This window comes from Giardia intestinalis, chromosome 1 (assembly GCF_000002435.2).
Source record: "Giardia intestinalis strain WB C6 chromosome 1, whole genome shotgun sequence".
NCBI lineage: Eukaryota > Fornicata > Diplomonadida > Hexamitidae > Giardia > Giardia duodenalis.
In genome coordinates this window covers 1,033,421-1,056,765 of record NC_051856.1, presented here as the reverse complement: position 1 = coordinate 1,056,765, position 23,345 = coordinate 1,033,421, and the positions used below count along the sequence as shown (strand labels likewise).

Below are 23,345 nucleotides of genomic sequence, written 5' to 3'. Positions count from 1 at the left end.
GTTTTTCAGCAATAAATTATTAAGATTCTTAAAGCTAATTAAGTTGTGAATTGTTTTCGCATATGTTTTCGCGTCTACTATCTCCTACGCTTTATGGAGAGGGCCACTAGAGCAGGTTTTTTTAGATTTTGGAATTTACCTCAGAATAGCAAGTAGTAACCTTTGAAATCCTATTGATGAAGGCCATACTGGAGCTCCAGAACTTAGAGTACAGTGAGAATGGTGACGGGATGTCTCCGGAGGAGTACCGGTGGTATGTCATGACGAAGGAAAAACTGCGGACACAGTCATTTGACCTTTTAAAACCCCTTAATCCATTGGCCATCCCAAAAAACAGACAGATCTCTTGTGATCTCTGTAGCAAGAGAGCCACATTGCAATGCTTAGCATGCCGCAGTCACTGGTGCACGTATGAGCATTTTCTGCTGGACTCTGAAAGCATCCATTTCTATATTTGCCCCAAATTGGCAGAAGTGTGGGCCATGTCATTTGTGCCAGGAAGATATGAGTCTATAGAAGATATTGTCAAGGGGCGTGCAGAAACAACCGTGCAGTTGGGCATGCTCAAGGAAATTTGCGAAATGGCCTCTGAAAAGGCCAAGGAATACATCACCAGTAGATGCTTCATCATGGCCATTGCTCCATCTGTTCGCTACATCATTCTTGCTGAGCACATATATTCAACGAATAGCTATGAATATGTTAAGGCAAACACCTTACTGGTGCAGGCGCATCTGGGCTTAGAAAAGTATGCCTATGTTCAAGACGCACTTCCTCGATTGAAGTCTGGCATGCACTATCTGCTTCTGTCCACTTTGACGACTATGGGACACAAATACTACGAACGAAAATATGACGCACGCACACTAGCGTTGCGGACAGGAACACGAACGGGATTTGGGGACGTTTTAATATCTCTCCAATCTGATCTATTACCGATACGAATTGTCGCAAAGCTACCCAAGAACATTCTTCAACTCATGAGCTTGATCTGCCACATAGCAGGCACCATGTTTCTAGACTCTAACAGGTTTCCAGAGGCTTTAGACAACTATAGCCACTCTGCATACCTGATGTCACTGGCTTATGGTCCAACAAGTCTCGAAGCCACACTCATATACTACGGTGTAGCCAAAACATTCATAAGAAAAGCACAGATAGAAATAGAGAAGGAGCGGGACCGCGGAGAGCGAGGGTCTGTTGGTTCGTCCTCTACTTTTGAAGCTGAAGCTAGCCAATCTAATCCAGATCCCAAGCTCAGGCTTCAACACTCAATCAAGAGACTAATCTACCATAACAAAACAGTCCAGGAAAAGGGGAGGAGACCAGTTACTGCCATGGCAGCCGGACGGCCTCCAATGGGTATACCTCATGCCAAACCAAAGTCTGCCACGAGAGTGCCCAAATCCTCCGAGTCCACAGGTATAGCATCTTCGTCCAGCATGGGCATATATCTATCTGATGAAAGACCTGCACACCCTGCTATCACTCCAGCTCCATCTCCTCCTCGTCATCTCAAGCGATTTGATCGCTACATCGAAGACGTCACATTTGATTTATCTGGAGAGCCATCCGCGCGCTTCTGCAACCTTGGAAAGGGCTTAAAGCAAGGTATAAATATGCTACGCATCATCGTAGACGTGTGGGCTATTACAATCCGGCGACAATTCAACAAGGGATGCATACTAAACTTTCCCCACGCTGAGCTAGGTGACCCAATCAGCATGCTTTTAGAGATACAGATGATATACTCTCTATACCTTGGAAAAGACACACTTGAATACGGCCACGTGTCCCTCACACTAGCACTACTCTATACCATGTATGATAGAGAGTTTGACGGCTTCTCTCACGTCAAGAAGGCACATGCTGCGTTCACTGAATGCTTACGGGGGATAGAAAATTCGCAAAAGAAGGCCGATAAGGCGATAATCCAGCAACACCTAATAGAAGCCGAGGACGTGATGCACGCTCTTTCGTTCTTCGTTCGAAAGGTCTCAAAGCCCAATATCAATACATCTTCCCAGGCTATGCACAACTTACAGCCATTGGTGCGGCCGCTGGGGGTCACTGCAACGTTGGGGGGAAAGGTCTAAAAAGAAGAAATAAATATCATGCCAGACTATGACCTTCACTACCTTATGGCAACGAATTTGGAGCCCTTACCCGAGGAGGCAACTTTATCAACACCTAACGAGCATGTACTGATGCAGCTAGCGGTTAAAACACTCGCCTCTCTATGTAAAGAATTTGTCATGCTACCCTCCACTTCTGGACCGATGGGACCAGTCGCAACGCTTCCAGAGCCCAGAACTTTGCTACCACGTGAAAAGCCTCTCCCAGAAGAAAAGCCCTTGACGACGTGGGAGAAGTTTGCTAAAGAGAAAGGTATTAAGAAGCGATCCCGGTCTCAAAAGGTCTTTGACGAAAAGACAGGTGAGTATCGCCCACGCTATGGATATAGGCGGCGCACAGATAATACCATAGAGTTCGATCCTATTGTCCCTGCGAAGCCTGGTGTTGACGACTACACCGGCGCAGAAGATCCTTTCACACGTGCACGCAGAGAGAAGAAGGAGCGTGTCGCGAAGAACAAGGCGCAACAGGCAGCAAACATAAAGCGCGCCCGTGCAGTCAAGAAGTAGGACTGAGGTGGTTCACTTTGTGATATTGCCTATATCTCTAAGGAAAAGGAACCACCTCGCCTAATGGATAGCCACTTTCCTAACAGATGTAAACTGAGAAAGGCAGCCGTCCAACCTGGGCCTGCTAAGATCAAATGAAATCCTCATAGTCGTCGTCCACCTTTTGGTACTTGGCGTCACGGCCACCCACGTAGACCTGGGACTTGCCAGTTGCGTGTGAGCCACCCTTTTGGGCCTTACCCTTCTTTTTCTTCTTTTCAGCCTCTTTACGATACATCTCAACAGAAATGCGTGCGCATACGTCCGAGAGCTCTTTTGCATCTTCGTGATAGAGCGGAGAAAGAGCGCCCTCGACAATGCGCTTAAGGCAATGCATGTAAAGAACATCATTGTCGTTCTTGTAGGTAGAGACAAGCTTTTTAACTATTGCATCTGCAAATGCATCGAATTGCTCAATAGACGCAGGGATCATTTCCTCAATACTCTGTGGCCCAGAGGACACGCCCTCAGCGATTTCGCCGCCCATGAAATTGTCTTCAAGAGTGTAGTCCCTCAGCTGTCCATTGTTTTTCTTCTTGTCCCCGTTGGCGGAGTTCTTAGGTCCCTTGCCACCCTCATCGTCACTGCTGTCGTTATCACGTAACATATTCGAAGCAGCCACAATGTTTTGTTCATACCGACGCTTTTCATCGAGGCGTGCTTTTGCAGTTTCTGAAAGTTCGGGAGCACCAGTCGTAAAGCTATCCCGTTCTCTCTTGCGGATCTTCTCACGATTTCGGGCGGCCTCTTCTTCTGCCCGTCTCTTTTGCTCAGCTATCTCCTTCTCCTCATTTTGCTTTGATAGCTTCATGGCGTTGCTCTCCCATGCCTCTGGCTCAGATCCCTCGCTGGAAGACCCAAAGTCTAAAGCGGGCATTTTATTTCTACCAGGCACTCGTCAGTTAAAATCGACGCCTTTAAAGAGGTCAACTTGAGACAGCTGTAGCTGACTGCTCAGTTAGTCACTCAGTTGCTTTTCCCTGCCCTGCGCATACGTCCATGGTTGAAGGAGAATAGAGGGCGAGCTGAGATTTAGTTGATTTAATTTGAAGCATGACCGTTCCCCTCTCCCGAACGATCCAGTACATGCGAAGCCAGCTACGATCGTTCCGACGGTTCCTGACTGCTCAGGAGACAGCAGTGCATAAGAATTTTGAGATGGCAGAAGACATCAAGAATAAGCTTGCGACATGCGAGGTTGAGCTCCATACCTTACAAGAAGCCAGTGCTCTGCAACAGCGGTCTCTTGAGTATCGTAAGAGTCACAATTCGACAATAATCTTTGATCGAAACAAGCTGAAGTACATGCGTCGTGCTCTCTTTAAGGCGCGTGAAGAAGCCAGTACAAAAGACGACAAAGACGGCATTACACGGGCAAATAGGATGCTTGACCTTATGGACGATTTGGACCTCTATATCAATGATTCCCCGGTGTTTGTGACATACCGATCTGCTTTTAAGAACCTAAAGGGAAACATACTAGACGGTGATGCAAAAGTTCCAGAGAGGACTGCTCAGATTATAGCTCAAACGAAGATACTACGGCGACTTATCGATGGCGGTGAATCTCGACCTGAGGATGATCAAATCCTCCCAGAGACTCTACAAACCTTGGCCAAGGCCATTATTATCAACAGACGAATTACATCTGTTTTGCAGGCAAAACGTGTGACCAAGGAGAAGACGCCTCCTACAAAACTCTTGCGAGGCACAGCTATCGATGATGAGATGAAGAACGACATCAACACAGACTTGGCTGACGATGACTTTTTCGATGACCCGTAGTCAGTAGGTACCGCATTTCAAGAGGTAAATCTTTATTTATTGACTTCTTGTACCCTGCGCAGGCAACCGATCAGGGAAAACCAAAAACCAAAATTTAATGACGAGGAGATCACAGTTTTTGCTGCAATACCTCCACCAGGGTGTGAACACGACATTCCCAGCCGTTCTAGAAATGCGTACCGGTAGCGAAATAGGCTCTCCTCTCCAGCTTATTCTAACAAGTCCAAACGACCTTATGTTCTACTTCTACTGCAACATCACCGATCAAATGCTGAAAACTATGTGTGATACCCTATTAATAGATACACAAATGGTGGCGACCTTCGATACATATCTGTTTCCACTGCTTGACAATCTTTCAGACAAGCGCACGGTTTGCTTAGAAGATGATGATAAACGGACAGGCTTTATATTCACAGTACATGATAAGCTGGATTTCCAAAGGTTTTACCGGCTCCGGTTACCATTCGAGCGCGCATCAGACAGAAGTCTCGCAGAATACCTCTCCGAGCTGCTTTCAGAATCCCAGAAACTCGCTACAGCCCAAGCGGCTGAGATCACAACACTGAGAACCCAAAGCGATAAGGATTCAAAAACGCTCTCTGATCGTATTGTACTCTCACAGCAAGATCTGCAACGTAAAGCTGAAGAATTTAATGCTCTATCTCTAAACTACAACAAACAGGCTAAAGACTTGGAGGTTATGACTGTTAACTTCAATACTTTGCAAGAATCATCCACACGCGAAATAGCATCTTTGACTGCCAATGTGAAGTCTCTGCAGTCTCAAGTGTTTACATTAGAGCAAAAGAAACTAGACTTAGAGAGGGAATTGAGCTCTACCCTCTCTGATCTGACCTTAGCTCGATCAAATCTTGAGCTCACGCGTGAAAGCCTTACGTCGCGCGAAAGAGAATGTGAAAAGCTCCGTCTAGAGTGCAAACATCTTAGCGATTTGGAGCGCCAGCTGGAGCGTGGGAAACAAGATCTTGCCCTCCAATTGACCAGTCTGACAGAGCGTAGCAACAATACAATTATGGCACAGACATCTCAATTAGATCATCTTAAAGCGCAGAACAAAGAGTTGGTGCAAAACATCGATGAGCTGAAAGAGGCTGCGGCTGCTCTCAGTGCTGAGTGCGACCAGTTGGGACTCAAGTACAACTCAACTCTTTCAGAAAGAAATCAGCTTGAAAGTAAGTTAGGTGAGGTCGTGGAATCATTAAGTTTTAAGACAGAACAAGTGTCTAGTCTCATGGAACGCGTGGCGGAGCTCTCACAGGCAAATGGAGCATTGGAGGCTAAGATATCTAGTGACGCACAAAAGCTCGGGAAGCTCTCCACCGCTCTTCAAACAGCACATAATCAGAAAACGCAGGCTGAGGCCAAAGTCAAGGAGCTTGCTGCTACTATTGCATCCCAAAAAGCGATGATAGATAATTTAACCAACCTTAAAGGAAACGAGCTCTTAGCCGAAGTTCAAGATGGGCATGCTCCTGTATCGCGGAAGGATGTTCTCAAGAAACCAGCAGCACTGCTACCACAACACTTTGAAGTACTAGATTTGGCGCCCATGCTTCAGCGGAATGTCACACGTGGAAAACCTCAGTCTGGCCAAAGCAGCGAATTGACCCTATCTCCACCGCGTCCACCACATGGAGCCTGCGATGGAGCTTCGTTTTCCAGCTCTGATGCGCTCTCTCAGGACACCCAAAGTTTGCTCAACAAATTTGGAAACTTGCGAGCCCGAACTGAAAATAAGCAGCCTCGTATTGCTGCGGATTCTCTGACAGTAGCCCCGCCAATAGCTTCTGGTCAACTTCAGCAATCCTCTGCGATATCTGTCGTGGGATTCGTAAGCAAGCGAGATAGCCCTCCGGCGTCAAAGAGTAATCTCTCTCAGCCCGAAATTTCCACGTCTGGAGATCAGTATGCACGAGCGTATATGAACTTCATGAATAATATCGACTAGTCGTTGTGCAAAAAATGGCCCTTCTTGCAGCTATTTTGTTAGAAAGCTCTCTCAAGTGGACTCCTTCAGTCATTCCCTTAGATCCCTCATCCCTGCCTTATGAGCATAGGGGCATATGGCCTTTGACCGATGTTCATCCGGGAAGCACTGCACCCACACATGCTTCACCAGGACACGGTGCACAATTCGTTCCGCCCGTCTTTTATGACTGGCGTGACGGCTTTCCACAATGCACTACGGAAGCCACTGTTAAGATCTGTCGTCTCGAGGACGCGTGGGCGTGCTCTGCTGTTTCTGTTCTGGAAGATAGACTTTGTATGAAGACTACAAGTGGTAATTACACAAAGTGGGCCCTCTCAGTGCCATTTTTGAAGGCGTGTGTTGATAGCTCATTGAGGTTCAATATTATGGAGCTCTGGGATTGGCTTTTGGCCAACGGGGTTGCGACTCTCGATTGTATCGGCAACTACTTTGACGACACTTCTTGCCCACTTGCTTGTAGCGATGGCTATGCGCTCCGAAAGACGAGCATTAAAGCATTTTATAACATCGGGCATCGGAATCCTCATAGGATAAAAGAGGCGCTGGTCACAGAGGGGCCAGTAGCAACAGAATTTGCTCTCTACGAAGACTTTCTCTACTATGGCTCCGGTATATATCATCATGTTGCAGGTAAGCTCTTGGGATATATGTCAGTTGTTATCGTTGGTTACGGAGTAGAGTCTGGTACGGACTACTGGATTCTGCGCGGGTCTTGGGGGCCTGCGTGGGGGGAAAACGGCTATTTTAGACATGTGCAACAGTCGGGAAACATAGATGATAACGTTCTCTCATTCAGATTGTAAATTTACTTTACTTGGTGTGTCATCATGCGCCTAGCAGCACTAAACATAGCGAGCCCGGAAGTATCCAGAGCTGGGGACCGTCGCCCAATTGATTGGTCATCGTCTTTGGCCATTTTCCCTGGGGACTTCATTCGCCGGGGTGTTGTTGTACGCGTTGGTGGGTCTTGGAGACGCTTTAGAAACTGAACAAGAGGTACTCCACCTTCTGACTCAACAACAACTGTCCCAGTGTGACCTAGATTAACAGATATTACTGCGCCGTTCTTTTCAACAATCCACTCTCGAGGGCCGATACGCTGGAGTGACGGAGCTCGTGGCCCAAGCTCTGTTAGCACCTTGACAACCTCATAGGTCAAGACTTCTGGGCTTATACCTCTGGACCCAGATGATGCACCCCTTGCAACAGATCTTCGTCCACTAGATGCGCGAGAGGAAGTGGAGCGAATGCTCTGTCGAGATCGAGCAGATCCCGGGCGTGATGACGATCTAAGCTGCTCAGCGTCTTCATGATGAGAGTCGTATGCCAAGCTGTGCGTTAATGTGCTGGTTTGGTGGCGCTGAGCTCCACCTTCAGTAAACGATGGATTATATGGACTGTTAGGACCTGTGTTTGTGGTTCCCAAATTGCCGAAAGGACTAAAGGCTTGCATGCTAGTGGTTGCAGATTGATTGCGCTGGTCTGGTGTACGAGGCTTTCCCACCGCTCTTTGCTTTGTTTTCGTCAGCATTTGCTCATAAATCAAAATGGTATCCTTTAGCTTTGCAGAGAGCTGCTCTGATAAATCCACATTAATGACCTTAACCTCGCTATGCAATTGCTTTTCTAATGCAGCAACATGTTTGCACATAGACTCTATTTCCTTGGTACTATTGGCGCTCTTTCCTCCTGGCTTAAGACTTAGTATTTCGTCCTGGAGAAGCTTCCGCTCTTCGAGCAAGACATCAGTGAGCTGGGTTAGGTGCTGCTTAGTCTTCTGAAGATCGTCGGCAGTGTTGCGCGTCTCTTTAAGCTCCTGTCCCTGCTTGATTAACTCTGAGTTTTTGCGAGCAATGGTCTCTTTGAGAGAAATGTTTTCAGTGGTCAGAGGGCCTTCTTGGTTTAAGCTGCCCTGCACTTGATGCATAAGCTTCTGTTTGATTTCTGAGAGCTCGTTAAGCGCTGAATGGAGACTTACTTTTAAAGCAGAATTCTCCTCTGCAAGAGTGGCCATTCTAGCATCCGCAACACCAGGCTGAAGTTTGGAACCAGCTTTGGCGGCCAGCTCTTCAGCCTGTGCCTTATACCTCTTGGCTAGTTCATAGAGAATTTGCCGCGAGTGATGTGGACAGGGGTCTATTAACTCTCCCTGTGGTGTATAGATGGATGGCAAGGGAGGCTTAGAACCTGGACTAAAGGCTTGGTACGAGTCCGCTTTGATAGCGATCGAGCTGTCTCGAGCTTTATGTCCATGAATAAAGTAGACAGGAGATTGCTCTATGGATGACCATTCGTTAGGGTTGGGCTCTGCATTTGCTAGAGTGGCTAGGTTAAATAGGGTAACATCGCTATTGATAAGATCTTGCAGCCTGTTATTTGCTGAAGCGCCTGGCGCGTGAAGAGAGCTCAAGGAAGCGGCCACGATGCCTCCGTGACCGGCTTTATCGGCCACTTTAGCAGGATAGTTAGTCGCAAAGGAACGAATAGAGTCTACACTCCCTAAAAAAGGTCTAGATTGTTCTGCATCTTGTGTGGGAGGATTGTGCAGCAATTTATCCTCTGGTAATAGGGAAGCCTTGTTCATTATCGACAGATTGACACCGAATTCTTCTACCGAGTTACGGGCACTAAGGGTACCTAAGTCTCCTGTGAGACGAGCTGTTGCATCCGAGTCATCCTGGTTTACGGACGACGTTGTGCCACGAGACTTGGAGGTCAATGTGCTCTCCAGCTGTGGATGATTCCTCAACACATATTGTACTATAGCCGCGTACTTTTGACCTCTGCTCCTTATGGTATCTATTGCATTTGCAGTAAATTCATGTTCAATGGTATCCAGGCTTTGTAGGATCTTCTGGTTTTGTTTGACAATTGGCTCCAGCTGCTGGTGGATGGTGGGGTTCTGGGAGCTATCTGAAAGGGCATCCTGGATCTTTGCAATATCACGAGCAATGATGGAGCGTAGGCTGGCTATATTTTCAGGGGAAAGGTCTATTTGATTGCGTTTTTCTATGTTCATTTTAGCTTTTCTGATCTCACTGAGGTTGTCTCTGTGAACACTTGGTGCCTGCCGGACAGTTGCTTTGGGGACATTATAAGCAAGAACATGTAGTGCAATAAGAGTTTCAATAGTCGATGTGGCATTTATTCGCTGTCTTGCCAAAAAATGCCTACTGCCACAATTGTCAAACATGAGCTCGAGCGTCTTCTTGGGATCACAAGGAGCGATGAAGAATTTGACGCCATATTTGCTGACCTTGGCATGGAGCTAGACGAGGTCGTTATGCAGTCAGAGCGATTTCTGGAGGAGCAAGGACCAGTGAAGCATTATAGAGTGGATGTGACCGCAAATAGACCGGACATCCTCTCAGTTGAAGGAATGGCCGTTACACTGCAACCGTTCTTGGGCCTTGGTGAACCGTTGGGACTGTATGCCAGAGACAGCTCTGTCCAAATCAGGGTGGACGGTAAGGCAGTGGGCCCAGTACGCCCATATATCGTTTCGGCCATTGTACGTGGTGTTAACTTTACTCAGACAAGCTTTAACTCCTTCATTGACTACCAAGACAAGTTGCATCAGAACCTTTGCAGAAAGCGTACGCTTGTGGCCATTGGCACCCACGATTTGGATAAGATTGACACATCCTCCATAACGTATTCTGCACAGCCCCCTGAGGATATCGTTTTCCTGGCGCTATCTCAATCTGAAGTAATGGATGGAAGGTCACTATTTAAAGTTCTCGAAGGAGACCGTCAGCTATCATCGTACCTCCACATCATCAAGAATGAGCCTCTGTGGCCCGTCATTCGAGATGGTCGCGGAGAGGTCTTGTCTCTTCCTCCGATCATAAATAGCGAGTATTCCAAGGTCTCCTTGAGCACAACTAACGTTTTTATCGAGTGCACAGCAACAGATCTTAACAAGGCCTGTGCTACTTTAAACAACGTTATTAATTCTATCCGTATGCATACACGGAAGAAGAATCAGGTAGAGACAGTGACGATAGTATATGATAGTGTTACTAGCCAGCACACTCAGCTCCCCATCAACAAGCCACATGCAAAGGTCACCTATCCTCTCATCTCTTCTTACCAATTGGACTTAAGGCTTGCTAAATTGAGTGAGATATCGGGTATACCTCTGAACACCCTCAGTATTTCCATGGTCTGTTCCTACCTCAAAAGAATGTCCATACGAGCCGAGGTGGTGCAGGCAAAGTCAGACCTCGCAGACACTGTATTGAGGTGCCACGTTCCATTTTTCCGTCAAGACATTATTGCTGAAGCGGACCTAGTTGAAAACTTTTGTATCTCCTATGGATATAATGCCATTGCCGAAAAGTATGCTAAGCTTCCCAATACCATGACGCAGGGGTCTATCCTTCAAGAATTCCGACTTGGCGAAATAGTGAGATCTGAGGCTGTTGCGTGTGGATATATCGAGTTGGTCCTATTCTCACTTTGTCCTGCAGAGGATTCTATCTTCGGGGATCTTCCAGTGGAATTATCGAATACTAAGACGGCCATGTTTAGTCACACGCGTTCTTGCCTAGCTCCAGGCCTCTTGCGGGCTGTCTCAGCTCAGCAACATATCAGCTTGCCACTTAGACTTTTTGAGGTCTCTGAGGTTCTTGTCCCTAATGCCGATGCTAGAGATGACGTTGGAGTACATGCCGTGAAGAAGTTCTCATGCATTTATGGGGGCACTACTGATGGATTTGAGTTTGTGCACGGGTTTCTCGACCATCTCATGAGAAAGCTCGCGAAGAGTTTTAAGCTAATTGGAGAAGACCACCCAACTTGTCTTCCAGGGAGGCGGGCATCAATTGTAGTCGATGGCCATACACTAGGTTGGATAGGAGTCATTCATCCTAATACTCTACTCACCTACAAGGTACCAATCCCTTGCACTATTATGGAATTCTTCTTAAATTAATAGGGCTTTCTTACTTTACGAGCTACACGTCTGCATGATCAACAAACAACGACAGTAAACCGTTTGACATGTAGATAAATGATGTTCGCGACTAGGTTCGTGACTATAAAATTTACTCTAGCTGAGAGATGGCCACGAAGGTTGATGCGAAAATGCGGGCCAATCTTCATAGACTTATCGGCCACGGAGCGTTTGGGGCAGTATACTCGTTAAAGAACAACAACAAAGACGTGATAAAAGTGATTGACTTAGTTAAGCTCACTGACGATGTGCTGGCAATACTTCAAAGCGAAATCTCCATTCTACCAAAGATGAAGCACAGAAATATAATCGAATATAAGCAGATTGTACGTGGTGAGCGCTACCTCTACATCCGTATGACCTACTATCCAGAAACTCTCAGAGACATTATAACCTCTCACACATCTTCTGGTAAGTGCCTTAGCGACACTCAGATTCTTGACATAGCGCAGCAGCTCTCTGAAGCATTGGCTTACCTTCACAGCCCGACAAAGCGTGATAGTGATGGACGATTACTCCCGCCAATCATTCACAGAGACATCAAACCGGAAAACATATTAGTCAGTAAGGATCGAACAGCATATGTTTTAGCAGACTTTGGACTTTGCCGGGTTTTAGAACGAAATCAATATGCAAATACAACTGCTGGTACACCGTTTTATACGGCACCAGAGATCAGGCAGAAGAGGAAATATGACACCAAAGCAGACATGTGGAGTCTTGGGGCAGTTCTCTACGAGCTTGCTACCGGAGAGCGTCCTAATTTGCCTCTGCAGTGGAGACAAACAGATGCAGCAATGCACTGGAAGCGAGTATTCTCCAGGCTGAGAAATGATTACATTCGTGCCATTATCTCCCATCTCCTTATCTCAGATCAAGATGACCGTAGCACTGCCGCCGAGTTACTTCAGCTTCTAAAAGAGTTTGAAGGCAGCATTCTTTTGTGCCAGCAATCCACCTCTTCACATTCATCTACTTCTAGCCTAGGTGCTACCAACACAGCAGAAAGTCCATCCTTACCTATCTCATCCACTGCGTCGCATCAAGACGAACAAGATAATGTCATAATTGAAACAAGAACCACAGAGACAAACTCTAACAACCTCACAGAAGTGTATAAACGCATAGACAGACTGTCCGAACGACACCATAGTATGACGGGGCAGCTACTACAACTTGTGGAGCTGTGTCAGGAATTGCGAGCTGAAAATAAGGAGCTTAGAACGCAACTAAGCCAGTTAGGCATGGATATCAAGCGTGTAATTAGTGAGATTATTCCGATTGAAACACGCATCAATGAGCTAGCTCGCGAAAACGGCACTATCAAAAATCGCTTGTCTGACCAAGAGATCAAGCTCCATGAATTGGATATTGCTGTCAAGATACTAGAAGACACGTGCGACGAGCTAAGGCCGCCTAGCGCCCGCTTCAGGGGCACCGACAGCCTCAGTGGCCTAGAAAGTCAGTCAAGTGAAAATTCACTACCCGAGCTTGTTAAATGATCGGACATCACAGCTCTGCACCTGCTCCTCAAAGACTTCGACCACTTTCTCACAGAGATCATCGACAGAACAGATGTCATCGACTACCGTGCAGGCGATGACAAGGGCCTTGAGGCCGTAGCAAAGAGGCTGAAACTCAGACTCCCCCCAGTTGAGGCCGTCCATGGTCACCATCTTAGTCAGATTCTTCTGAACGTACTCCATGTCAGACTCGTCATCGTTGGGCTTGATCTCGAGGACAACCATGGACATCTCTGCCTTGGCGTTCTTCGGCTTCTTCTTGTTCTCAAGACTGGCCTGCAGCTTCTCCTTCTCTGCCTTCAGCTCCTCGTCGTCTGACTCGCTGTCGCTTCCGAAGAGATCTGCGTTGGAAGATTTCTTAGCCTCCGGCTTCTCCTCTGCCGGGGCGAAATCGCATATCTTCCCCTTGGCAGGGAGAGCAGCACGTTCAGCTTGGCTGAAAGACTTCATGTGGGACAGCCAGCGAAGAACGTGGTGCATCTCAGGCGCCACATCCATGCTGCACACGTGGGTGTACATGATGTGATCGTTGAGAGACGGTACAAAGCCCGCCATGTAGGCACGGGTCTCAAGGTGGCTGTTAAGCCTCGGAAGGTCCTCGAGAGAAATGGACTTGAACATAAGGTGCTGCAATTATTTCATTTAATTTACAAATATGAATTTAAATTATTAGCAAGGAAAAGACAAAGCCAAGACGGGAGCACTCGTAGGCCATCCTGCATCAGATGAGCGAGGTTACAGTGGTGATTCGAGGAAAAAATGTCTCTGTCACGCTTCCGGCAGATGTAGAACCGGTGATGTTTTCTTCCATGTTAAAGGTGTATAAGCCATTCCGCGAATGGTGCGAAGAGATTGATGAAAACCTTGATGTCCGGGGTTTGACTGTCCAGAGCGTGGATTACTTCGGAGCTAGGATTGGCTTTTTGAAGTTTTCTGCGGAGGCGTACTCCAAGATTCACGGCCAGCGGGTGCCCGGGATCGTTTTCATGCGGGGAGGGTCTGTTGGCGTCCTTCCTGTGCTCATTGACGAGAAAACTGCAGAAAAGTACATTGTCCTCACCGAACAGGCACGGGTTCCCGTTGGAAAGGCGTCATTCTTGGAGATCCCCGCGGGAATGCTCGATGAGAATGGAGATGTGGTCGGCGTGGCTGTCCAAGAGATGGCAGAGGAGACCGGCATCTCACTGAAGCGGTCCGACCTTTGTAGCTTAGGTTCATACTACACTTCTCCGGGGGGCAGCGACGAGCTTCTATCTCTATACTACACGGAGAAGTCGGTTTCCAAAGACTTCCTTGAGAATCTGGCGGGAAGACTCACCGGAGTCGGACCACACGAACGCATCATCGTTCGCCTTACTAAGCTAGCCGGGTCGCTGGAGAAGCTCACAGATGGCAAGTCGCTTCTGGCAATTCTGCTTTACGATCGCTTGAAGGGTTCCCAGGGTGGCGCTTTTGCCTCGCACTCGTAGACTGAGTTGAGGGCGGCGGGGTTTTATGATACTCGACGTAAATGCTTACTGAGGGTATTTGTTCTCTTGGCGACTTACGATCGTCCCTACCTATATCGCCTATGTTAAGTTAGACCACAAATCTGGAAGGCCTGGGTTGGTACCTTCGCCAAGTCGGACATGTGAAAAGGAGGGTTGTGCGTTAATGTGGTGCATGGACAGGCGATTGCGTCCGCGGCTATTACTTACATAGCCCCGTGTCGCCACCAGGCTACCTTTGGCCCAATGTTCGATAAGCTCATCTTTGTAAGCTTGGCCCTGCAATTAGCTTGGGCGTCGCAAACAGCAAGTAGAGCAAAGGCAAGCCCAGCCTCGTGCAACCCCCAGAGCCCGGACGCGACAAGCTGCGCCCCTGACAGCTGCAACGTGGTGATTGAGGGCCAGACCTTCTGTTCCAAATGCACGGGAGGCAAGGTCCCGGTGAACGGAGAGTGCAAGGCGAAGGGGGACGCGCCCCTGTGCACGGCCGGTGCGAACGCCCAGGAAGGAACCTGCACGGCCTGCACGGGCGCGCAGAGGCTCTACATGGGCGGATGCTACGATAAGTGCCCGTACGGCAACGGGGCGGACGCGAACACCTGTGCGGACGCGCCTGCTGGCCCAGCCTCGTGCAACCCCCAGAGCCCGGACGCGACAAGCTGCGCCCCTGACAGCTGCAACGTGGTGATTGAGGGCCAGACCTTCTGTTCCAAATGCACGGGAGGCAAGGTCCCGGTGAACGGAGAGTGCAAGGCGAAGGGGGACGCGCCCCTGTGCACGGCCGGTGCGAACGCCCAGGAAGGAACCTGCACGGCCTGCACGGGCGCGCAGAGGCTCTACATGGGCGGATGCTACGATAAGTGCCCGTACGGCAACGGGGCGGACGCGAACACCTGTGCGGACGCGCCTGCTGGCCCAGCCTCGTGCAACCCCCAGAGCCCGGACGCGACAAGCTGCGCCCCTGACAGCTGCAACGTGGTGATTGAGGGCCAGACCTTCTGTTCCAAATGCACGGGAGGCAAGGTCCCGGTGAACGGAGAGTGCAAGGCGAAGGGGGACGCGCCCCTGTGCACGGCCGGTGCGAACGCCCAGGAAGGAACCTGCACGGCCTGCACGGGCGCGCAGAGGCTCTACATGGGCGGATGCTACGATAAGTGCCCGTACGGCAACGGGGCGGACGCGAACACCTGTGCGGACGCGCCTGCTGGCCCAGCCTCGTGCAACCCCCAGAGCCCGGACGCGACAAGCTGCGCCCCTGACAGCTGCAACGTGGTGATTGAGGGCCAGACCTTCTGTTCCAAATGCACGGGAGGCAAGGTCCCGGTGAACGGAGAGTGCAAGGCGAAGGGGGACGCGCCCCTGTGCACGGCCGGTGCGAACGCCCAGGAAGGAACCTGCACGGCCTGCACGGGCGCGCAGAGGCTCTACATGGGCGGATGCTACGATAAGTGCCCGTACGGCAACGGGGCGGACGCGAACACCTGTGCGGACGCGCCTGCTGGCCCAGCCTCGTGCAACCCCCAGAGCCCGGACGCGACAAGCTGCGCCCCTGACAGCTGCAACGTGGTGATTGAGGGCCAGACCTTCTGTTCCAAATGCACGGGAGGCAAGGTCCCGGTGAACGGAGAGTGCAAGGCGAAGGGGGACGCGCCCCTGTGCACGGCCGGTGCGAACGCCCAGGAAGGAACCTGCACGGCCTGCACGGGCGCGCAGAGGCTCTACATGGGCGGATGCTACGATAAGTGCCCGTACGGCAACGGGGCGGACGCGAACACCTGTGCGGACGCGCCTGCTGGCCCAGCCTCGTGCAACCCCCAGAGCCCGGACGCGACAAGCTGCGCCCCTGACAGCTGCAACGTGGTGATTGAGGGCCAGACCTTCTGTTCCAAATGCACGGGAGGCAAGGTCCCGGTGAACGGAGAGTGCAAGGCGAAGGGGGACGCGCCCCTGTGCACGGCCGGTGCGAACGCCCAGGAAGGAACCTGCACGGCCTGCACGGGCGCGCAGAGGCTCTACATGGGCGGATGCTACGATAAGTGCCCGTACGGCAACGGGGCGGACGCGAACACCTGTGCGGACGCGCCTGCTGGCCCAGCCTCGTGCAACCCCCAGAGCCCGGACGCGACAAGCTGCGCCCCTGACAGCTGCAACGTGGTGATTGAGGGCCAGACCTTCTGTTCCAAATGCACGGGAGGCAAGGTCCCGGTGAACGGAGAGTGCAAGGCGAAGGGGGACGCGCCCCTGTGCACGGCCGGTGCGAACGCCCAGGAAGGAACCTGCACGGCCTGCACGGGCGCGCAGAGGCTCTACATGGGCGGATGCTACGATAAGTGCCCGTACGGCAACGGGGCGGACGCGAACACCTGTGCGGACGCGCCTGCTGGCCCAGCCTCGTGCAACCCCCAGAGCCCGGACGCGACAAGCTGCGCCCCTGACAGCTGCAACGTGGTGATTGAGGGCCAGACCTTCTGTTCCAAATGCACGGGAGGCAAGGTCCCGGTGAACGGAGAGTGCAAGGCGAAGGGGGACGCGCCCCTGTGCACGGCCGGTGCGAACGCCCAGGAAGGAACCTGCACGGCCTGCACGGGCGCGCAGAGGCTCTACATGGGCGGATGCTACGATAAGTGCCCGTACGGCAACGGGGCGGACGCGAACACCTGTGCGGACGCGCCTGCTGGCCCAGCCTCGTGCAACCCCCAGAGCCCGGACGCGACAAGCTGCGCCCCTGACAGCTGCAACGTGGTGATTGAGGGCCAGACCTTCTGTTCCAAATGCACGGGAGGCAAGGTCCCGGTGAACGGAGAGTGCAAGGCGAAGGGGGACGCGCCCCTGTGCACGGCCGGTGCGAACGCCCAGGAAGGAACCTGCACGGCCTGCACGGGCGCGCAGAGGCTCTACATGGGCGGATGCTACGATAAGTGCCCGTACGGCAACGGGGCGGACGCGAACACCTGTGCGGACGCGCCTGCTGGCCCAGCCTCGTGCAACCCCCAGAGCCCGGACGCGACAAGCTGCGCCCCTGACAGCTGCAACGTGGTGATTGAGGGCCAGACCTTCTGTTCCAAATGCACGGGAGGCAAGGTCCCGGTGAACGGAGAGTGCAAGGCGAAGGGGGACGCGCCCCTGTGCACGGCCGGTGCGAACGCCCAGGAAGGAACCTGCACGGCCTGCACGGGCGCGCAGAGGCTCTACATGGGCGGATGCTACGATAAGTGCCCGTACGGCAACGGGGCGGACGCGAACACCTGTGCGGACGCGCCTGCTGGCCCAGCCTCGTGCAACCCCCAGAGCCCGGACGCGACAAGCTGCGCCCCTGACAGCTGCAACGTGGTGATTGAGGGCCAGACCTTCTGTTCCAAATGCACGGGAGGCAAGGTCCCGGTGAACGGAGAGTGCAAGGCGAAGGGGGACGCGCCCCTGTGCACGGCCGGTGCGAACGCCCAGGAAGGAACCTGCACGGCCTGCACGGGCGCGCAGAGGCTCTACATGGGCGGATGCTACGATAAGTGCCCGTACGGCAACGGGGCGGACGCGAACACCTGTGCGGACGCGCCTGCTGGCCCAGCCTCGTGCAACCCCCAGAGCCCGGACGCGACAAGCTGCGCCCCTGACAGCTGCAACGTGGTGATTGAGGGCCAGACCTTCTGTTCCAAATGCACGGGAGGCAAGGTCCCGGTGAACGGAGAGTGCAAGGCGAAGGGGGACGCGCCCCTGTGCACGGCCGGTGCGAACGCCCAGGAAGGAACCTGCACGGCCTGCACGGGCGCGCAGAGGCTCTACATGGGCGGATGCTACGATAAGTGCCCGTACGGCAACGGGGCGGACACGAACACCTGTGCGGACGCGCCTGCTGGCCCAGCCTCGTGCAACCCCCAGAGCCCGGACGCGACAAGCTGCGCCCCTGACAGCTGCAACGTGGTGATTGAGGGCCAGACCTTCTGTTCCAAATGCACGGGAGGCAAGGTCCCGGTGAACGGAGAGTGCAAGGCGAAGGGGGACGCGCCCCTGTGCACGGCCGGTGCGAACGCCCAGGAAGGAACCTGCGCGGCCTGCACGGGCGCGCAGAGGCTCTACATGGGCGGATGCTACGATAAGTGCCCGTACGGCAACGGGGCGGACGCGAACACCTGTGCGGACGCGCCTGCTGGCTGCAATACTCCCAACTGCAAGGCCTGCGATAACCCGAAGACCGACAACGAGGTCTGCACTGAATGTAATGACGGCAACTACCTCACCCCAACCAGTCAATGCGTATCTGACTGCACGACCCTCAAGGGCTACTACGGAGACGATAGTGGCAAAAAGACCTGCAAGAAGTGCAACGACGCGTGCGCAGAGTGCAAGGGTGCTGATGCTAATCAGTGCACAGCCTGTCCGGCTGGGAAGATGCTTCAGTATACAGATGAGAACAGTCCATCAAGTGGTACTTGCGTGGACGGGTGCAAGCCCCAGAGTGGAGCTAGCGGATGCGAGATCTGCGGAGCCACCATCGGAGGGACAAAGTATTGCTCGAAGTGCAGCACATCCACGGAGGTCCCCGTCAACGGAGTTTGCAAGGCAGACAATGCCCGCGCGCCCGTATGCTCGAAAAAGGACAATCAGGGAGGCTGCGCTACGTGTGCCAGTGGGTACTTCCGTCAGGACAACGGCTGCTATAAGACTGACAGACAACCTGGCATACAGATATGCACGCTAGCCAGTAGCGCTGGTAAGTGTGAAACGTGCGCCAATAGTCTTCAGCCCAATGATGGAGCATGCCCTTCGTGTCACTCGACCTGCAAGACATGTTCAGCTGCAGATAGCTCTGATAAGTGTACGTCATGCGCAGCTGGGTACTATATGGTCGGATCAGCAGCTGGACCATGCACTTCGTGTGACAGCAACAGTGGAAGTGTCAAGGGAGTTGCTGGCTGCTTAAACTGCGCTCCTCCATCGTCTAGTACTGGCTCCGTTCTCTGCTACCTCATGAACGGTGACAGTGCCGGCGGAAGCACGAACAAGAGCGGCCTTTCCACTGGTGCCATCGCGGGTATCTCCGTCGCCGTGATCGTTGTCGTCGGAGGGCTTGTCGGCTTCCTCTGCTGGTGGTTCCTCTGTAGAGGCAAAGCGTAGATACTTAGCTGTGTACTTAGGTAGTAAACGCGTTACTGTGCGTAGCTTGTGTAGATGTGCTGATAGGTCCGCCTGATGGTGTGTCCAAAAGTCTCACGAGTAAATTTTCGTTCAAGTCCTGGCCGTCCGGAGGCAAGAGTTGGTCGTGGATAACATAATGAGAGAGTCCTCTCCGGTGATGCATCTAGAGTCTGGTGCGCTCCTCTACTGTTTCGCGGGTGTGTGCTCAGTCTGAGTATGCACGTCGGTCTGCCTTGGATTCAGGCCTTCTTGTAGACTCTCCGCTCTACCCGTGGCGCCTCTCCTTGGTCTGCCGTCCTGGTGGGTGAGGCTCTGGTCGCCGTCTTTTTTAGATGCTCCCGTCTGCCAGGGGCTGCCACCGGGCTCTCCGCTGGCTGGGCCCTCGGTGTCCGGGCAGCTGTGGTCCTGGGCAGTGGTCCCACAGTCGCGGTCGCTTGGGTCCCAGCGGGCCGGCTGGTGGGGATGCGGGGGCTGGAGGGGACCGGGGGGTGTTCGTATGTGCCCCTGGGTCCGGTGGGCTGGGGTGATTGCAGCTGTGGTGACTGGAGGCTGTCCCCTTGTGACTCATCCCTCTGTGAACTCGTGGTCTGTGAGTGCCTCCACCCAGACAACCCTCAGGAGCCGTGCACACCGGGACAGAGAGGGTGACCAAGGGGAGTCAGGCAGCCCTGCCATGAGAGATGAGGGTGCACAGCAACCAGCCTGAGCTGTAGAGTCTGCTCGAGCGATGGTAGTGGCAGACGACTCCCTCTGACAGCAGCCCTGGCGACTGCACTGGTCTGCTCTCGAGACTGGGTGACAGTGCACACAGATGGACATGAGTGCAGGAGGACCATCCACACACGGACAGACTGTGTGGACCCAGAGAGGACTGGAGTCTACTCGGGACACGCTGACTGTGCCCCATACGAGAGCACCAGGCAACCACCCGAGCACCGAGAGGCAGTGACAGACACGGGCACTAGAGATCCCCAGCCAGACACATTGCCATGCTCATCCACAGGGGCATCAGAGGGCCAGGTGGAGTCACCCTCACAACCAGGGCCTGATAGGAAGCCAGAGGACTCAAACACTACAGCACAGCAGGCCCAAGGGAGGCACACTCCAGGCAGGTGAGCAGTGGCAGAGCCTTGACAGCTGCCAACCCCCCATGACACCCAGGCAGGCACCAGACTCACCGAAGACTCCGCTGGCCTCCACCGATGACCCGAGGGGGCAGCAGCCAGAGGAGCGAGGAGGCCTTCGGATGCCACAAGAGGCCCGGCTGTCCAGCAGGCGATGGAGCATAGGTGACCTCTGAGCACTATACAGGCACAGGGCTGACCATCAGAGTGATGCCCGATCACAGAGACGACCACGAGCACCCTCCACCGCACTCTGGGGCCGTCAATCATCCCACTGCCTCTCATAGCAGACCTCCTTGAGGGCAGTGCAGTGGGTCCCAGCTCATGCAGGAGGGTGCACGCCTCCCCTGGCATAGGACACCCCGGCTCTCCTCGAGGGGTCATCAGAGCCACGAGAGGTGGCAAGGTCCTGTGACACATCGGGAACTCCCAAGAGGACACAGCAGGTGAGGTATGGGTGACCCTCAGTGTGCTCCTCTCTGCATGGTAGAGCATCCTGAGACCAAGGAGGATCAGCCTGCCTATGAACAACACACAGCACTCCACAACGAGGACCCACCAGGAGCAGCACAGTTGGTCACGGGGACCCTCCAGTCACCAGTGCCCCACCGTGCCAGTCTTCTGGGCCATCACACTAGAGGCATGAGAGAACTCATCCCATCCACAGGATCATCCATGCCCCTGCTGGCCCGAGGTGAACTGCACCCATCGAGGCACTGGACAGGGCATACCAGGGGCCTAGCAGACCCGCACAGAGCATCAGGAGGGGCTGCGATGGCCTGCCTCAACCCTCACGCACCAGCCAGACAGAGAGGCAATACTGCCTGGGACATGCAGAGGCCAAGGGAGGCACTCAGTCAGGGGGACACAACACGATCGTCGGTGTCTGTGTCTCAGGAGTGCAACGAAGGCTGGGGATCAGACACAGCCACCTTGGCAAATAGAGTGGGGATCACCCACCGCCACACTGGCCCATCAGACCCAGAGGCACATACGACACAGCCCACCTCAGCCCCCACCAGTCCTCACCCACCACCCGCCTCACCCACCAGCCGGACCCGCTATGGGACCCAAGCGACCGCGACTGTGGGACCACTGCCCAGGACCACAGCTGACTGGACACCGAGGGCCCAGCCAGCGGAGAGCCCGGTGGCAGCCCCTGGCAGACGGGGCATCTAAAAAAGGACAGTGACCAGAGCCTCACCCACCAAGGCGGCAGACCAAGGAGAGGCGCCACTGGTGGACGACGCAGATGGGTAAGTAAGCTGAACCCCGAAAGGGCCGACACACACTCTCAGCCTGAGCACACGCCCGCGAAACGGCAGAGGAGCGCACCAGGCTCTGGATATATCAATGGAGAGGATTCTCTCGTTATATCATCAACGACCAACCCTCGTCTCCGGACATCGCCAAAAATTGAGCGACAATTTACCTGTGAGGTCCTTGAGTACGCCCACAGGTAGGTTCCAGCAGCACAGCACTGGGCATAGCCAGGGGTAAAGTGAATCATTATCATTTACGTTTATTCATGTATGCGACTGCCACGGACTGGGGCTAATTCGGAAGGGAAGGGGTCCTGCTTGCTGTGGGCAGAACAACAGAGCGCTTGGACAGGAGTTCATCTGCCGTCAAGGCGCGAGCTGGCGCATCCTCTGATTGAGTGGTTTTAGTTTGGGGAATGACGGCTGTTGACTTCCTGATGAGCGTCCTCTTGGTAAGCTCCGCCTCGCCCAGATACTCGCTTTCCCGGGTCTCCGGAAGTAGGTATGCATCTGGAATATAGTGCTTTTTGCTGCGCCTGTACTGCTTGAACTCAGCCCCCCCAAAGACGAATGGATGCATCCAGCATGAGGAAGTTGTTGGGTTGGGCCTTGAAGTCATGCATGTCGTACACCTTCGAGAGGAAGGCCAGCAACTTCGGAGAGGGTCGATCAAAAACCCAGCCCTGAGCGGAGATATGCGTGTGAAGCCCCATGGCGCGGAAGAGCCGTGTTCCGATCCCTCGGCGCTGCACCGTCTCATGGGTGTAGAAGTCCAGGCAACACATCGCGTCCATCTCGCGGGTCTCGCTCTGGCTGTCGAGCATAAAGAGATGCTTGATGCCTCCCTTCAGGATCCCGAGGCACTGGTCCTCATCGACAGCTAAGAACAAGAAGTGGTGGGAATCGCGAATGAATGCCAGGCTAGTTACAAGGCTGGGAGACCCTGTGCTACATGAAAATCGCCCTACACGCTGTCCAAGACGGTTTTGATCTTCTTCTACTGCCTGAGAGGCATACTTCTTAGTGACTGATTTGTAAGGAGGACCGCCGGAGTCCGAAGGCCTCTGCAACGTTAAATCCAAACTGCATGCTCGAGGCTCGACACACAAATCTGGACTGCCTATTTCCTTTGCAAGAATCGATAAAAACGTCATAAACGCTGAGAAAGCCGAAATGTAGTGTAAGTAGAAATCTAAGGGTTGATGGTCATAAATCGAGCAATTCTACGCAGCATACCGTAGGGAGATAATATGGTGGTTTCTGCGATGTGAGCTGAAACGCCGATTGGACCTACCTGCAATCTTAAGAGGAAATCTCAGAATTGTTCTCTACAAACAACTGCCCACAAGAATTACAGACAGAGGTGTGGCGTATAC

At 52.8% G+C, this 23,345-nt stretch overlaps 12 protein-coding genes and 1 pseudogene across 12 annotated transcripts; 9 read left to right on the top strand and 4 right to left on the bottom strand.

The window, feature by feature from the left end:
- Positions 1-176: 176 nt before the first annotated feature.
- Positions 177-2,096, top strand: GL50803_0015547 (uncharacterized protein; the record flags this gene model as incomplete). The annotated part of the gene is made up of 1 exon (XM_001704027.1): positions 177-2,096. One exon carries the CDS (start codon positions 177-179, stop codon positions 2,094-2,096), a length of 1,920 nt encoding a protein of 639 aa, XP_001704079.1.
- An 18-nt stretch (positions 2,097-2,114) lies between these two features.
- GL50803_0011984 (Ribosome biogenesis regulatory protein (RRS1)) lies at positions 2,115-2,645 on the top strand (the record flags this gene model as incomplete). Its single annotated transcript, XM_001704026.1, has 1 exon — positions 2,115-2,645. One exon carries the CDS (start codon positions 2,115-2,117, stop codon positions 2,643-2,645), a length of 531 nt encoding a protein of 176 aa, XP_001704078.1.
- Positions 2,646-2,775: 130 nt separating this feature from the next.
- Positions 2,776-3,561, bottom strand: GL50803_0015546 (Translation initiation factor eIF3 subunit; the record flags this gene model as incomplete). The annotated part of the gene is made up of 1 exon (XM_001704023.1): positions 2,776-3,561. One exon carries the CDS (start codon positions 3,559-3,561, stop codon positions 2,776-2,778), a length of 786 nt encoding a protein of 261 aa, XP_001704075.1.
- A 176-nt stretch (positions 3,562-3,737) lies between these two features.
- On the top strand, positions 3,738-4,469 carry GL50803_0011982 (uncharacterized protein; the record flags this gene model as incomplete). The annotated part of the gene is made up of 1 exon (XM_001704022.1): positions 3,738-4,469. One exon carries the CDS (start codon positions 3,738-3,740, stop codon positions 4,467-4,469), a length of 732 nt encoding a protein of 243 aa, XP_001704074.1.
- Positions 4,470-4,566: 97 nt separating this feature from the next.
- Positions 4,567-6,441, top strand: GL50803_0015545 (uncharacterized protein; the record flags this gene model as incomplete). The annotated part of the gene is made up of 1 exon (XM_001704021.1): positions 4,567-6,441. The coding sequence occupies one exon, from the start codon at positions 4,567-4,569 to the stop codon at positions 6,439-6,441; it is 1,875 nt and encodes a 624-aa protein (XP_001704073.1).
- Positions 6,442-6,455: 14 nt separating this feature from the next.
- Positions 6,456-7,286, top strand: GL50803_0061675 (Papain family peptidase; the record flags this gene model as incomplete). Its single annotated transcript, XM_038046293.1, has 1 exon — positions 6,456-7,286. The coding sequence occupies one exon, from the start codon at positions 6,456-6,458 to the stop codon at positions 7,284-7,286; it is 831 nt and encodes a 276-aa protein (XP_037901628.1).
- Positions 7,287-7,288: 2 nt separating this feature from the next.
- Positions 7,289-9,502, bottom strand: GL50803_0016761 (uncharacterized protein; the record flags this gene model as incomplete). Its single annotated transcript, XM_001704020.2, has 1 exon — positions 7,289-9,502. One exon carries the CDS (start codon positions 9,500-9,502, stop codon positions 7,289-7,291), a length of 2,214 nt encoding a protein of 737 aa, XP_001704072.2.
- Positions 9,503-9,649: 147 nt separating this feature from the next.
- GL50803_0016760 (Phenylalanyl-tRNA synthetase beta chain) lies at positions 9,650-11,419 on the top strand (the record flags this gene model as incomplete). The annotated part of the gene is made up of 1 exon (XM_001704019.1): positions 9,650-11,419. One exon carries the CDS (start codon positions 9,650-9,652, stop codon positions 11,417-11,419), a length of 1,770 nt encoding a protein of 589 aa, XP_001704071.1.
- Positions 11,420-11,547: 128 nt separating this feature from the next.
- GL50803_004202 (Kinase, NEK) lies at positions 11,548-12,942 on the top strand (the record flags this gene model as incomplete). The annotated part of the gene is made up of 1 exon (XM_001704018.1): positions 11,548-12,942. One exon carries the CDS (start codon positions 11,548-11,550, stop codon positions 12,940-12,942), a length of 1,395 nt encoding a protein of 464 aa, XP_001704070.1.
- Positions 12,922-13,584, bottom strand: GL50803_0013561 (Translation elongation factor 1-beta; the record flags this gene model as incomplete). Its single annotated transcript, XM_001704017.1, has 1 exon — positions 12,922-13,584. One exon carries the CDS (start codon positions 13,582-13,584, stop codon positions 12,922-12,924), a length of 663 nt encoding a protein of 220 aa, XP_001704069.1.
- Positions 13,585-13,688: 104 nt separating this feature from the next.
- GL50803_004204 (ADP-sugar diphosphatase) lies at positions 13,689-14,432 on the top strand (the record flags this gene model as incomplete). The annotated part of the gene is made up of 1 exon (XM_001704016.1): positions 13,689-14,432. The coding sequence occupies one exon, from the start codon at positions 13,689-13,691 to the stop codon at positions 14,430-14,432; it is 744 nt and encodes a 247-aa protein (XP_001704068.1).
- Positions 14,433-14,696: 264 nt separating this feature from the next.
- GL50803_0089315 (VSP) lies at positions 14,697-19,562 on the top strand (the record flags this gene model as incomplete). Its single annotated transcript, XM_001704015.2, has 1 exon — positions 14,697-19,562. One exon carries the CDS (start codon positions 14,697-14,699, stop codon positions 19,560-19,562), a length of 4,866 nt encoding a protein of 1,621 aa, XP_001704067.2.
- A 2,699-nt stretch (positions 19,563-22,261) lies between these two features.
- On the bottom strand, positions 22,262-23,123 carry GL50803_00117392 (GNAT acetyltransferase, Mec-17; annotated as a pseudogene; the record flags this gene model as incomplete).
- Between the last annotated feature and the right edge of the window lie 222 nt (positions 23,124-23,345).